We start from the raw sequence: 15,703 nt of genomic DNA, 5'->3' as shown, positions 1-15,703 counted from the left end.
TTACACTGTCAGGTGTCACAAACACATACAAGTTCATTTTGCAACAGAGATTAAACAGACACATTATGGCATATGCAGAGTCCATTCAATTTTCTATATACATGTTGTATCCAGGAAGCAAATCAATCTTGTCTGTCTTGGCCCTTGGTTACGGAAAGAAACAGATAACTGGGTGGCTTTTGCAGGGCAGCATACAGTAATTAAGCTAACCAATTATTCTGGATGTTTTTCAGAATTTTTCAAATTGCTTAACATGCAACTTTTTAGTGCCTTGTTTTAGTTTCATAGCTGTCGTGCTATATGTGTAATTTTCTTCAGAATTCACCCATCAACTGCACCATGACCACACGGTGGCCAGAAGAAAACTGGCCCGCAAACATTTAATCTTGCCTGCATCATTTATATTGCACTTTTATCCAAGTGGTCTGTACACAAAAAGGACTGAAATATTAAGGACTCTTCAGAGAAACCGGAGGAAGTGATAATATGGTTAGATATTACAGGTGCAGAATACACCTCTTTCTAGAATGGTCAAATTAAAGACTTACATGTTTGCATGAAATGACTGCACGTCTTTGTGGCAGAGAATGTTTCAGATTCACTCAAACACAACTGGATTATTATGAAAATAAAATAGCAAGGAATATGGGATGTTCTCCTGCCCCCACTTTGTTTTAGGTTAGATGTGTTGGGCTGTCTGTGGACATGTAACCATGGTCTGCCTTTGCCCAGGAAATACATTGGTCCTTTTGGGCCATAATGCCTTTATGGGTGCACTGTCCTGAGAGAATCTGAAATAGAATCTCCTGAGCAGCTACAGGTGCCCCTACCAATCTTCATTGTCTGCACCCCAACTGATGATTGTAGAGGAACCTGCAATGAGATTAAAACTAAAAGCGAGGCATTGTTCATCTCTCCCTACAAGGAAAACATCACGTCATGAGATAAGGTGCAGACAAGAAGTCTGTGTGGCTGGCCTAAAAGCATGGCCCAGTCAGAAAGCTCCTTCTGATATAGCTCAACAGCTCCTTCTGTTACCAGAATGCACAGTAAGCTTCCTTCTCCCTCCTGTGTGGGAGAGAACTATTTTCCTCTGGTGCAGCCCTACCTGGCAATGGTTGCCTGTGAATGTGGGGAAGCAATTGCCTTGAATTTAATAGATATAAGAAAAGATTAGATGAAACAAAATTCAAATAGTGAATTTTATTTATAAAAGGCTTCCTAAGGTACCTCGGAGTTAACAATTATAAATCATTTTGCTATAACGTTACAGTAACAGGCAAACAGTAATATTGACAGAAGTTAGAACTGGTAGCAGTATCGTTTTTGTATTCATGCAGATATAGTATTTTCCTTTGTGTCCTATACAATGTATGCTAAAAGAGCCAAAACTAAAATTTGCTTAACTTCAAATATTATCCTTTTATAAACAACGTATTTGTGTGGCCTACATTTTATTTTGGTGTACCTCTTGTCTAATTACTGCATGTGTTCAAATAAATGTCTCCGTTCTCTTCCCCCGCCCCCTGCGTAGCTGCTTGTGTGGTGCTACATTTGAAAGGGGGTGTTTGTGCTTAGCTAAACTAAAAAGGGTGTTAATTGCTTCTCCTCTGACTGATGTGCCCTCTCTGCAGGCTGCTCACTTAATTGCTCACCTGCTCATTGCTTTTTAATCTGTTAAGGTGTATCGTTTTTTTCCCTCTATACAAGATGCATAGTGGCTTTAAAGCTGTGGTCTACTTTTCAGTGTGGTAATTACTAACGGGATACACTAATCAGCTTGTTAGCTCATCAGGGAGCATGTTAATTTCATGATCTCTGGCAAACTCTATGGATGGGCTTGGCTAATTGCCATCTTTGGGATTAGGAAGGAACTTCCGCAGCTCAGATTGGCTAGTGACTGAGAGGGGTGGGGGAGAGGGAGAGAGGAAGCGAGAAGGAAGATGGGCAAAGAGGCTGTGGCTTGTGTTGTCTCATCTTCTTCCAAACCCAACTGACTTCTAATTGGTGTGTGTGCATGCGCATGGAAGCTGTAAGCACACCACAAACTACAATTCTTCTTTCAAATTAACTTCAGTCTTTGTAACGAGTGTCATTTATCTCTAGGATAAAGTGAACCCATCCTATTAGTGCTAGAATTTCTGCTTGTGCAGTAAGACTTGCCCTCTTCCGTCTCCCCACGTGTGACCTACACCCTCTCCAAATCTGCTCTGGAGGTTGGGGAAAAACCTCTAGGACAGGATTAGTGGGTGCACCAGGTGGGAGAACATTTCATTGGGCCCTGATGGAACGTAAGACTTAGTGCTACGCTGGAATCCACTCTTCATATATATAGAATACTTACTTTCTATTCCTCTTTCTGACATGGTTGTAGGCTTCCAGACCTTCTGTTAGTGTCTTCAACTTATCAGGCTCCACCTGAGTAAAGACATGAACACCAAGTCAGTCATTTTCAGGGTTTTCAGAGTTTTCTTACAACTTTGTATCACGGTTCTTAACTATATTTACCACTTGCTGGTCAATTGTGTGAGAGCAGGTGAAGACAACTATTATTCACTCAGGCATCCAATTATTAAATAATGATTTGCAGATAGACACACAGTCTTACAGTCTATGATCCCATGGGTTTCTGTCTCCATAACATTCATCTGCTTTTTAAACTCAGTTATTCAAGGCAACAACAGAGACACCTTCAGATACATTATACAAACAAAAATAATAAACTTCAACACTGACTAAAGCCCACCTGGCATGGACAGCAAGGAAGGCCTCAGTCAGTAGAGCATGAGACTCTTGATCTCAGGGTTGTGGGTTTGAGCCCCATACTGGGCAAAAAGACTCCAGCATTGCATGGGACTGAAGGTGAACAATACAGTCACAGTAAAAGTGTCCTATAGAATGCAAACCAATTGGCACGCATGCAAAAAAGTGCATGAACATTACTCACAGGTATAAGTCACATATAAAACCCCTTGCATATCCATATTTACATATGAAAAATCTGTTCTGCATGTGGATGATTTTGCAATTGTAAAGTGCCAAATCTACACATGAACATTTAAATATTCATATTAGTAACAACATTTCTTTCATCTAGGTCCCCCACTGCATAAGAGCCAAGGACTATCTCAAACACAAGAGAACATCTTGGCTTACAACTCTCGTGATATATGTTTTATCAGGGTAGTGGTGGCAGCAGGAATAGCAGCAACTACCTAATATTGTGCTGGTTTTTGGCAAAAAGTCCCAAAGTCACTCAGGAAAATTAAAAAAGGGCATTTTTCAGAGCAGGATGAAAGGAAAAGATTAACCATGGCACTAATTGCAACATCATCAGGGAGTTTATGGTCAGCACAACTGAAGTCCCAATTTACTTGCTTCAGATTTAATGTTACTTTAACTTTAGTGGAAACAATCAAGGTTTGCACCATATCAGCTAAAGTCCTGGATAAGATTTACCTGTCTACACAATTTAAATGGCAAGTGAATGAGGTGGTTTGTAAAACAATTATGCTTAATCTTAGTATCATTGATTATTAAAGCAACACATTTTGTTTTGGTACCAATATTCCACTATACAATTTAGTCCACTGTAATTAACAACAAAAACTACAAATTGGGCAACACTAAAGAGAGTTCAGCTGTTGTGAAATAAGGAATAAAAATTATAGATTTCAGCACCAGATGGCTGAAGTCAATTCCATTTCTAATTGAACTTTGTAAAAGCATGATTTCTTTGTTTTGTGCAGCCGTGTGTACAAATGACATTACAATTATTATGTGTAGATAACTTTGTTTTTCAGATGGTATTCAAGAACTTCACAGTTCATTTCACCAACCCAATCAATGAAATTAACATTTAAAATCTGAAATAAATTCTATTAGTTTATCTTCATTGTTGCATCTTTGGTGTTTTTTTCTTTTAAACAAAACACACACACACACTTAAATAGACAATTATCTTTTTGTATCAATAATAGTGAATTTATACATTGCATGAATGCATAAAGTCAACTGAACCATTACAACAACAAAACTCCTGCTATGAGCTTCAATTGAGCAACAGGATTGAAACATAAAGCCTTTATCCTGAACATTTGCACAATGTAAGAACTTGGAGTGGCCAATTAACTTTACATCAGTATGTATCACAGCATTTGTGATATGGCAGTGGTAGAGCATTTGGTGTTCCATATCCTTTTTAACTGATCTGAGGACTCCAAAAGGGTAAATATAGGCATTTGCTGATCAACACCATAATGCTATCACTCTAGCAGTGTCCCCAATGTATGGAATCTATAACTGTGGATCCCATACTGATGTTAGTATTGCCTATCTGAAGTTAATCAGAACAGATATAATATCAGCTATATTAAAGCTCAGCAAAGAACGATCATGCTGAAGAGATTATCTGAAGATATGAATCTGGGATACTAATTCATTTTGCATTAGTAAATCTTGACAATTTTTAATCCCTGAAAAATGGTTCTCCAGAGCATAGTACTTATATCTCATCTCATACAGAGTTAAATAGTCCTTTGATGAGAAGTACAGGGAAAGCAGCTTCTTGACTCAAGATCTAAAAGATTCCAAAGATGCTCATAGCTGACACAGAACCCCATTTTCTAGCTCTGGAAATAAACTTATGACAGCCAATTTATAATTCACAAGTGATGTCATCATTTAATACAGGTCATCATGATGAACACGCATGCAGCAAACTGTTCTAGAATTCCTGGCCAATATTAAATTTATTTCATTTATTTGAATTTGTATACTGCTTAATTGTAAATAAAAACTCAAGCAGTTTACAAAGAATATAAAATATGTATTACAATTGTCAATGGAAGTCAAAGTTATCAATGTTTTTTTTTAAGAAATCACCTTAGCACTATCTCTAATAACATTTAGTTTTATTTTCCTTTATTAAAAATATTTTTACTGCATATTTCTATTGGAAAGACCTCTGGGGATCTGAACTGATATGATTCTCCTCCAAATTTTTTTTTGAAAAAACAATAAATGCACAGAATGTCCTAAAATTATAATGAACTTCCTGAAATTACCTCTTGGTATAAAGGTTTTAAAATCAAAAATCCATTAAACTTCCATTAATTTAACAAGTCATAAATTAAGAGTAACACAATGTGGCTGCTGTTAAAGTAGTAACAATAACTACTAATAAATGTTCCTACAAAAGCTAGTGGGCTGAATTTTTTGTTTCGTTTGAGAAGCTGCATCTCCCATCTGTTGTAATATGAAGACAAGCACTTAACTTTGAAACACAGGCCTTAGGTTTTAACACTGGTATTGAAGAACTTGGTACAACCAATAGTAGAGTTTTGATTTGATCAACACACCTCATTCTGTTAGGACAGTTTCATTAGCTTTAGCTTGGATCCAAAGGACCACGTGTACAAGGAGACCCTCTGCCTCTATCCAGCATCATAAAAAGTGCTCCAGATGGTCAGGGGACTTTTTGAAATACCGTATTGGCTTGAATATAAGCCTCACCTTTTCCCCAAATTCCGACCGTGAAAAGTTAAATTGCAGCTTATATTCGCAACCTTACGGTATGCAGCCAGGAGCGTGGGGCAAACAGTGCCTGGAGTGCAGCAAAGCAATGCCCACCCTGCAGAGTCCCCCGTTCTCTCCCCCAAGGCTGGGAAGGGAGAGCAAGGAAGGGGAAAGGCTGTGGGCAATGCAGCGTGGCTCCCCCCCCAGTATGCAGCCAGGAGCAGCGAGGAATGGAGCGGCTTAGATTCAGGTATTTTTTTCTTTTCTCTCTCCCTCCTCCAATTTTAAAGATGTGGCTTATATTAGGGCCAATACAGTAGAATGGGGGGATGGGGGGACGGGGACCAGCAACAATAATAAAGTTGATGATAACTACCTTTAAATTAAAAGGTACCCCTGACCGTTAAGTCCAGTCACGGATGACTCTGGGGTTGCAGCGCTCATCTCGCTTTATTGGCCGAGGGAGCCGGCATACAGCTTCCGGGTCATGTGGCCAGCATGACTAAGCCACTTCTGGCGAACCAAAGCAGCGCACGGAAATGCCGTTTACCTTCCCGCTGGAGCGGTACCTATTTATCTACTTACACTTTGATGTGCTTTCAAACTGCTAGGTGGGCAGGAGCAGGGACCAAACAACGGGAGCTCACCCAGTCACGGGGATTCGAACCGCCGACCTTCTGATCGGCAAGCCCTAGGCTCTGTGGTTTAGACCACAGCGACACCCGTGTCCCTACCTTTAAATTACTATGCATTATAATAAATGCAAATGTTGTACAAATTTTTACAAATTCAGGGAATTAAATAAATCTATCATAAATTCATATTTAAAAGGCATCAACAGTGTAAGTTATCAAAATGCATTTTGTGTATTTTTAAAAAAGTAAATTGGTCCTTTCCCTAAGCTATCTGTAAGGTTCACAAGTAGGAGAGAAAAGCAACCCTGCTCCTTTGCGATTGTAGTCATGAAATAGGAATGAAAACTCCATCAGCACATTAAAGGGTATAAGCAATAATATCTTTCCAAAAAGCAACAGAGAGATTAAAATATTGTGTAAGAGACACATTTGTTACTAATAAGATAAAATAAATGCATGTATAAATATACCTTCCCATCCTCAGTGCTTTGTTGACATGAGTTGTGAATATCATCTTCTCTTACTAGTTTACCAGGCCATGAAGTCAGTCCTTTTATTTGGCCCCAGACCAAGTCCCCAACGTTAAACGTCCTTGGCCTGTAATGTAGCAACTCATTTGAAGAAGGGGATTCAGGATTCCTTAGGTCATCTTCACTACTAATGCTTTTAGCATCTGAAGGACTAGGCACACACCCATTAATGCTTTTGGCATTAAAGTCCCCATTATAATGGATGTAGTCTTTAACTAGAGAACTTTCAAAGCTATTGGAGGAACTTGGAGACTGCTCCTCCACTGCCAGGTCTTGTTTAGAAGCATTCAGCAACTCTCCAAAACCTCTGCTTTGTTGAGGCCTGTTTCCATTCATGTGTGCACATCGTTCCACAGTGTTCTCTAGTCTTTCTTTAAAACTCATCATAGTTCTTTTGTAATTGCTATACCTGAAGTTCTCCTCCAACATCTTATCACTTTGACAATTTCGCTGGGGTAACAGTATTGGATGCTGCTTGCCTTGAACTAATGGCAGTGTGGAGACATTATTAGGTCTTTCATGGCAAGGACTGCTGTGGATATGGGATGAATGGTCTAAAAATTCCTCACACTTCCATCTGTTCATTTCCCCTCCAGGGCTTTGTTCCCCTTCCCATTGTTTTTTGGGTGTGTTGCAACCTGTTGTTTTATAGTATTCCAAGCCCTCCCCCTCACTGGAATTTTTAAGGTGTTCTGAATTCTTCAATATTCGTGCCCCCCTCGTGTTCCTTGCCCTACCTTCATGATCAGAAATGCCAACGTTTCTTCCGTGGATTACTGCACTGACCGCACTAGAAAGATTTAATGGGTCACCAATTGAGGCTGTGAAGGCACTCATGGCACTCAGGGCTGGAATGGGGCTCATTTGTGTCGTACTGTTCACTGCGGTGGTGATAACTACTTGCATCCCCTTGCTTGCAGCATCTACCACTGCTTTGTAGATAGCATCGACTGAACCATCTCCCGGGCTAGCTAGGCTGAGGCTGTCCTTTGCCTGGTGCCCTACAGACGGCTCTGTCCTTTGCTGCAAGTTGCACACCGTATCTTGAAATGGAGGAAGTGGGGTGTTGGAACTCTCGGGAACTGGTGGCATCCCCATTTGACTGATCATTCTTTTGTTCAGAAAAGCTGCCTCCTCTTGCATTCTCACCTTTAAAAATCAGAAGGAGGGAAAATAAGATCAGGTTTCGTTTGATTTCTAATAGCAATTTCAGGTCAGAATTGTTTCATTCAAGACAAAAACTAAAAGCATGCATGAAGAACTACTATTCATATTGATTCAAATTCATTTTTCATGGCGTTAGAAGTGAATGATAACAAACAGGGACAAAAATAAAATATAGTCTATTCCTTTCCCTAATCAAGACACTGCCCAATCTCCAAATCCGGCAGCTAACCACAAACAGGAGCAGGTGCACCACAATATGTTACTGGGGAGCAAATAATGCTAAACTGCTCACCTTAAAAAGTTCTGCATTTTTATACCCTTGTTAGCAGAATGCAACAACATGCCCTGGTAAGACTTCCAATCCTACAAGCTCAACCTCAGTTTTTTTCTATTCTTGATTCCTTCCTTTGGCTTGAATTACCCCGAAACACATTGCACATGAGGAAGTCACCCTTGCAGTCCCTGGGAAATGCTACTAATAGGCCCTTACAACACGTACACTCCTTGGAATTCTGCACGAACCTACCTATACTTTCAGATCTTCTTCAGAGGCCCTCTGCTGTCTGCGGTCCCTACTGGTTACCTAGGATAGGGCCTTTTTGGCAGCAGTGCCATAAGGAACTCTCTTCTTGGGAAACTCCTTTCTCTTGGCACTTTTTCTAGAGAGCCTTTAGAAGATGCTGAGCTTGAGGCAATGCTCTGCTTGTGTTCTGCTGGGCATGTCTGCCTTTATACTTTACAAGTAAGTTATTGTTTTATGTTTCTGTTTTGCTCATGTAACTTCTGTTTTATCCCATGTTTTAATATGCTTTTGGATTTGTGAGTTTCCTAGGAGTTTTATTTATTTTTTTACTTTAAAAAGTGGGAGGACAATGGTGATACTACTTCTCCTTTTATTGCTCCCCCCGGGAGGGGGGGGGGAGTTGGCTTCTGCTATTTAAATTCAGTTTAAGTCTATAGGATCTAAAGTGCAAAATCTGCCCTCAAGATTGCAGCCTCAGTGAATACCTTGATAATGCTTTCCCAGTCCCCATGCATGGAGTTTCTTGCGTTTTCCACCGATTTGATCAATTTTCTCTTTATCTAACCATCACTGCAAACATTTCCTTTGAAGATCCCTATATCACACACTTGCCAAGTTCACAATCTACTATCCAGTTGAACTCAAGTACGTATATTCTATATGCATTATTGTAGGTCTCACTCTCATGCTACCAAACATTTGTTTGTTTATGTATTCATTTACATTATCTACCAGCTGTCTTTCAGAATAAGCAATCCCAAGGCAGCGTAAAATAAAAAATATTAAAATAACGCAATAGAATATGAATAGCTAAATGGCAGCAAAATTCAAACTGATAAAAGCAGCAACAGATAAATCCAAAGATTAGAAAATCAAAGAGTCTTTAGGGTTTCTTTATAATTCTGAAGTGAGGGAGCCAAACAAAGTTAGCAGGAGAGGAAGTTCCAGACTAGCAAGAGGCTTTATCAGATTTCATCGACTCATTACAGTCAGGTAAAAGGATGTGCCATGAAAATCAGTAAAAGGCAAAGTCTGGGGAGAGGGGGCATTTCCTGGGACTAGATCGAGAGGTCTGTAGAACCTGGTGTTGGGAGCCCTTTAAAATAAACTGTAAGAAGTTACAACCAGCACTTTGAATTGAGCTTGGAAGCTAAGGGATAACCAATGCAGCTGATGCAGGACTGCTATTACCGTATTTTTCGTCCTATAGGGCGCACCTTGTTTTTTTTTTGGGGGGGGAATGAATTAAAAAAATTTATTTCCCTCCCCCAGCCGCGGCTGCCGCCCCAAGGCTTACAGACACTCGCATGAAGCAGGCTGCCGCCCCAAGCCTCGCGCCCCCGGCGGGACCTCCCACCGGGCTTGCAAGGCTTGCGGATAGCTTCCTGAAGCCTGGAGAGCAAGAAGGGGCGGTGCGCACTGATGCCTCTCGCTCTCCAGGCTTCAGCGAAAGCCTGCATTCGCCCCATAGGACGCACACACATTTCCCCTTCATTTTTGGAGGGGAAAAAGTGCGTCCTATGGGGCGAAAAATACGGTACATGCACAAAGCATGAGACCCCACAAGTGCCCTTCTGTACCTACTGAAAATTTCAAACTTTGTTCAACAGCAGTCTTATTTACAAAGTATTGCAGTAGGCTGGAAATAACCAGTCCATGCATGACTGTGGCCAGGATTACTTTCACCAGATAGGGTTGTAACTGTCGATCCAGCTGAAGTTGGTTGATGCTGATACTACCCAAACCCAAGGAAGACCCAGGCAAACTTGGCTCTTGCAACCCCAACCAGGACCAGTTGCAATCATTTATCTAGTACAATAGTCTTCTTAATTAATCTCACCCCTATCTTGTGTGGATTAAATTTCTCCTTTTTTGCCCTCACTAACCCTAAAGAATCTACAACATCTTCAGGCTGTACTATGGTATTTTCACAATCTGCATCTAAGCTTTCCCCCCAGTATTATCTATCAAAGCCTGCATAGAAAAGCAGTCTAGCACTATTTGTCATGGCTACATTAAACAGTTACCAACATTAAATATATGCATGATTCATGTCTAACAAAGCAAAAAAACCAGAAAGTCACATAGCACAATGTGAGGAAGATAAAAAGCACCCTGAAGGTCATGATTTTTGCAAACACAGGGAAATATTTAGTTGTCTAGAATAACAAAATGATGTATTTTGCTATTATTCTCAAAGAATAAAAGCTTTTCTTCTGCTACACTCTGCATTAATTTTCATCCAGCTTTTGAGTTTGGAAGTACTATAATGATGTTACTGCACAAGGTAGCTCTCTTTTATGATCTAGTAGCCGCTGATAGTTTCTGTCATTTTCTTAGCTTAACTTATGCACACAGATAGCAATGACAGGGAAGATATTTAAAAAATGCATTTACAGGGATTTGTTTCAGAATACTTAAGTCAATGAAAGACTTCTAAAACTTAAACATTGATAAATAAATATAACACCAGGTCCAAGAACTGCAGAGAAATACTTTTCCATTGCCATTCTGAAGAGCAGTACCACAGTTTTTCCTTGTAACTTACGAGAAGTGAAAAGTTCACAATGTAACAGTCTAAGAATAATCGACGGATGTTAAAGTACTGAGATAATAAAATGGGATGATTTAACTTCATACAGACATTGCTTTAAAATCCGCAATAAACTATTGAAGCGGTATAGGAATTTGTATTATTTTTCATGGAAAACTTGAAAGAACAAACCAATTTCTACCTGGAAATTCTGGAACAGACAAGCCATAGGGTTTGAGTTGTTAGGTGGCCCAGGAATGGGGGGCTGTCCTTGAAAGCCTTGGAGATTCTGATAGCCTTGAAGAAGCTGCTGTTGCTGATTTGATGGAAACATTTGATTGTTGTTGAACAGTGACTGTAGATGCGTCAGTTGATGATTATTAAGGGTAGTATTTATTGATGACATGTCACCTGCAATTCCAAACGTATAGATATTTAAGTCAACAATTTTCTGAAGGTGTAACACATGGGTCATATTTTACCACTTAGTGACAAGATGTGGAATAAAACTCCCTCCCAACCCACCCTTCAGTGAATCAATATTTCAGGGAACTAATATGCAAGGTATGGATTTCTTTCACAGCCAGCAGTCTTTTGCTTACAATGAAGTCTAACTCTGGATTCGCCTTGCAGATACTAAATGCAACTTCCATGGCGTTTCTTAAATAGCAACATATTCTACAGCTTATTAAACAATCATTTTAGTACTCTCTTGTTAACATTTTTTTTTTTTTAAATCCTATTTAAATGTTTAACATTCCTACTACTAATACTGTAATAAAACCTTGTAAACCAATAACGGCACAAATTATAGAGACTGTTTACATTTAAGTGACTTATTTTTTACAAGACCTTTGCAAATGAATGAAACTTTTACACTTCTTTTTTTAAAGCCGTAACCAGCTAAGGAAAACTAGAAGCTACAATCTCATAATACTTAGTTGATGCAAGCGAGGTTAATTTTTATGAATGGGATCCAAAAGGCCCCCATACACATGTACCTTTGCATGAGGCTTGCTCGATTTCCTTCTCTGACCACACTACTTTATGTTGTGTCAAAAACTACAATACAACAGAAATAGAGGACTACGTGGACGTGAGAAAACCTGGTAGGTGTGTGGAAGCTCTGCGCACAGTCCTTTGCACACCAGCCTACTTTACAGGCACCGATGTAATGCTAAAGCATACACTTAGAAGACACAAGCAATTTGGCACAAAATGCACAAGAATTATGAATAAGCAACAAATCTGGCACAGAATTCAAATTTTATCACAAGTTCTTAGCAAGTTAGGTCTGTGTTTATCAGAAAAATGCTTGTGCATAATACTTCTATCTATGTTTTATTAGCAGCAATTCACTGAACACACACACACAAACACACACACACACACACAACCAGGTAGGCATATTCATAAAGGAAGCACAAGAATTTGGCAGACTCTCAGGCCCAATTCACACATTTATATCACTGTTGTACAGTCATGTTCCAATGAAGGACTTCCCAATAAATGTGAAAATCCTCATGTGAAAATCTAGAATATTACTCTCTTAGATTTAAACATGTGAACTGGAATTAAACTTTCTATTGATGTTTGTCAAGTTGTTTAGAAACCATTGGTTTCTTACCAAAAAATGAGAATCCAAGAAGCAAGGGAACTTAAGTGTAGAGTGCTAGAAGGGCAGCCTATTGCCTTGAACCTGTGGAAGACTGTACTCTGAGTGCTTTATATATACTGTGTCATCATAATCTAGGGATTGGACACATTGATTATTATTATTATTTAATTCATATGGACATGGAAGCTTATCTATTGCACAGCTACTCATACTAACCCTGTGATGCCTTGAATATATATATATATCTTTATCTATTTAAAAAAATGCTGCATCCCAAAGATGCATCTACGAGATTTGAAAAAAGTAAAAGCCATTCCAATTGGTTGGTTGAATTTTGATGGCATCATACTTTCTAAATAATAGGGTTTTAAAAATGCTGTTTAAAAATGTCTGTCAATTATATTTGCAGTCTTTCACTGGAATGGTTAAGCAAGTTAACATAGCATAAACGTTTTTGGGAAAAAGTGCAATGAAATGGAGTTTTGAAAAAAAGGTTGAAAAAAGAAGTTCCCACCCACCACCATTTTTTTTCCTTTTTTAAAATCTGTGAAAATATTTAACTTACCAAGTAGACCTGTCCCCAGTAGAGGGTTAAGTAGCTGTGGCACCACAGAGTTACTGTTGAGTTTAGCTGAACCAGATGTACTCCCAGCATTATTAGATATGCTCAGCAATGTTTCTGCCATTGACACCACTGCTGTCCCACCAAGTGTTGAGACAGACAGTGCTGCCACTGCTGATGATGTAGTGGCTGTGGTAGTGGTAGCCTGGGAGGAGGTTGCTATGGAAACCTCTGGATGATTAGCAGGGTTGCCCGATGTAGAGTTCAGAACACCACCCAGCAGCTGGGGATTCAAGGGCATTAATCCTGAGGCCCCAGTGACAGCTGGAAGGAGCAGGGGGTTTGAAGTAGTGTCTGTGCCTGAAAAGCTTGGGAAAGGGTTTCCCAGGGAACTGGTTAACAGGGTATCAGCTCTGTTGGTATCTGACTGACTGCTAAGCAAGTGATCTGGTGGTGGGGCTGTCATCTGTGTTACTGAGGGTACAGGATTGTGTTGCTGTTGCTGTAACAGATCTGAGATGGACAGATTGAAAGGTGCTAAGGGGAACATGGCAGCTGTTTGGGCTTGGTTCTGTAGAAGAGCTGCTAGCAGCTGGAAATGAACAGGTTGCAGCACCTGCCCATCCACATCACCGGAGAGCAAAGCTAAAGCAGCATTTACATTTGGGTTGAGAATACCTAAAGGATTGAGGGTGACCTCAGACTTGCCTTCTCCTGCTGAAGGCTGCAGTATATTTAATAGATTCTGGTTTAGGAGGTGCTGCTGATTCACTGGCAAAGAGATAGGTAGTGAACTAAAGAGGTTTGGATTCAAAGAGTGCGGAAGGTTGTTGTTTGAAGTGCTGTTCTGTGGAAAATGCAGAGCATGGTCATGACCAACAAAAGGAAAGTCATTCCCAAGGGGGAGCTGGCTATGTAGTGGGTTTCCAGCTGCAGTTGTGACGATGACACCATCTTGAAGAACGGATGTGGTCTTGGTGATGGCAGGTTGACTGGTGCCAGCTATAGCTGTGGATGATGGTGGTCCTGTCCTTCCTGCAAATGAGAAAGAAAGAAAAAAGTATCACACATTGAAAGATAAATGGCATAATGAATAACTGGTCATAAATATCAGGTGGAGTTTTCAACACTCAGACAAGGAAGAGTTATTAATATATCTCCTGCCTTATTTACAGTGACTCACAAAACAGATAATTAAAAAGCCAGCAAAAGTACTAAATCGTGTTACAAGTATTCAAAGCAGTATTAAACTACCTGAAAACAACAAATGTGTGGAAACAGAAAGCTGGCTTTTCTTCAGATTTTATTTGTTACATTGAATGAATGCTGCACAATGCAATTTAATACTTATGTTATTGTCAAACGCTTTCAGAACACTTTAGGTAGTATGTCAACTGAATACATAAATAAAAACAAGTGCTTCCATATTTTTCTAAAAGTCACCAGGGTGATGCACTGTAGAACATATTCTGAAACTTCAAGCCTACTACTGAGATAGCCTTGGGCCATCTCCTAGCATAAACAAGACTACCGCAGGGCTACTCTCTGTCCTTCAAAAAGAAACCACTGCATAGGGCATCCTGGACCATTTTAAAGGAAGCTCATATTCAAGCCACCTGGGTTTTTAAAATACAGAATAGAATTTGTAATTAATTATTTCAAGCACTATAATGGGAAATATATGAGAAAGATTATATAAGAAATATTTTGCATTAATACATTACTTAAAAACTCAGCCTCAACAAGACCATTTATTTATTTGTGGTTTTGTGGGGTTTTTTATTGTTTTTTTTTTGTTCTTGGGCAAATACCAAGTATAGCGTCAGAGTATGAGGTAGGCTTAAATTCTAATAATAAGATTGTAGAAAGTTAAGGAAGACAGATTAGCAATCAGAACAAACAAATTCCATTCTCAAGACTGCCACCATGTGGCTTTACATATCAAAAACATAATGGGAAATATACAGATAAAATATGCATGTATGCAAAAGCACGGCTCTTGAGAATGTGAGAAGACTAGGCAGAATAGAAGCTAAATCTAAAGCTCACTGACAGAGCATTCTGAAAGTCCCACTATTTACATATTGCTGTAAGTTCTGCACAGTACAGAAAATATTATAAACCTTTGTCACATTTATATCCTATCCTTCCTCCAATAAGATCAAGGCAGGGTAAATGGGCTTTTACCCGTTTTATTTCCACAGAAACTGAGGGTGGCGAGACTGAGAAGTAATCACTTGGTCAAGACTGTCAAGCAAGCCTCATAGCTACCACATTTAAACTCAGCTGTAAAGCTCTTCACACTTTATGCAAAAATTGCAAAAACACCTTAGGTCTTATTAACAGAATGTTGTTTGCAGACACATATGCATTATATAGGCACTGCTTTTGTTTCTGTGTGAAACATACTTCCATATTTTGTTTTTCAATATTTTTGTATTTTGATTAATAAAACCAGGTTTCTGAAAATAGAAGTTCTTCTAGTTCTCTCAGTCCAATAAAACAATGCAAATGGCATGTAAAATATTATGAGACTATTCATGTTATTATTGGACTCCTGCAAAGCACATTTGTGGGCCTACCTTAGAAGAGAATCTGGAATGGGTTGGGCAGCTTGA

The 15,703-nt window shown here is 39.4% G+C and overlaps 2 protein-coding genes and 1 long non-coding RNA gene across 6 annotated transcripts in view; 1 reads left to right on the top strand and 2 right to left on the bottom strand.

Annotated features, from left to right (window-relative positions):
* Positions 1-15,405, top strand: part of LOC309380420 — a 48,030-nt gene extending 32,625 nt beyond the window's left edge. Inside the window, exon 3 of the long non-coding RNA XR_014172917.1 lies at positions 15,290-15,405. This is a non-coding gene — a long non-coding RNA (uncharacterized lncRNA). The remainder of the gene's footprint in view (positions 1-15,289) is intronic.
* The window catches only part of KIF5C (kinesin family member 5C), a 316,620-nt gene that overhangs the window by 159,807 nt on the left and 141,110 nt on the right, over positions 1-15,703 (bottom strand). The window lies entirely within an intron of this gene.
* The window catches only part of MBD5 (methyl-CpG binding domain protein 5), a 105,843-nt gene that overhangs the window by 5,450 nt on the left and 84,690 nt on the right, over positions 1-15,703 (bottom strand). For 3 of the 4 annotated variants that reach the window (XM_081928420.1, XM_081928419.1, XM_081928418.1), the window contains 4 exons: positions 13,089-14,120; positions 11,108-11,316; positions 6,623-7,831; positions 2,345-2,418 (listed from right to left, as the gene is read on the bottom strand). In XM_081928420.1, the coding sequence (XP_081784546.1) occupies positions 2,345-2,418; positions 6,623-7,831; positions 11,108-11,316; positions 13,089-14,120 (2,524 nt within the window). The remainder of the gene's footprint in view (positions 1-2,344; positions 2,419-6,622; positions 7,832-11,107; positions 11,317-13,088; positions 14,121-15,703) is intronic. The other variant, XM_081928421.1, reaches the window with a different exon arrangement.

This window comes from Podarcis melisellensis (assembly GCF_964234715.1).
Source record: "Podarcis melisellensis genome assembly, chromosome: 1".
In the NCBI taxonomy this organism is placed as follows: domain Eukaryota; kingdom Metazoa; phylum Chordata; class Lepidosauria; order Squamata; family Lacertidae; genus Podarcis; species Podarcis melisellensis.
This window is presented reverse-complemented; position numbering and strand designations above follow the sequence as displayed.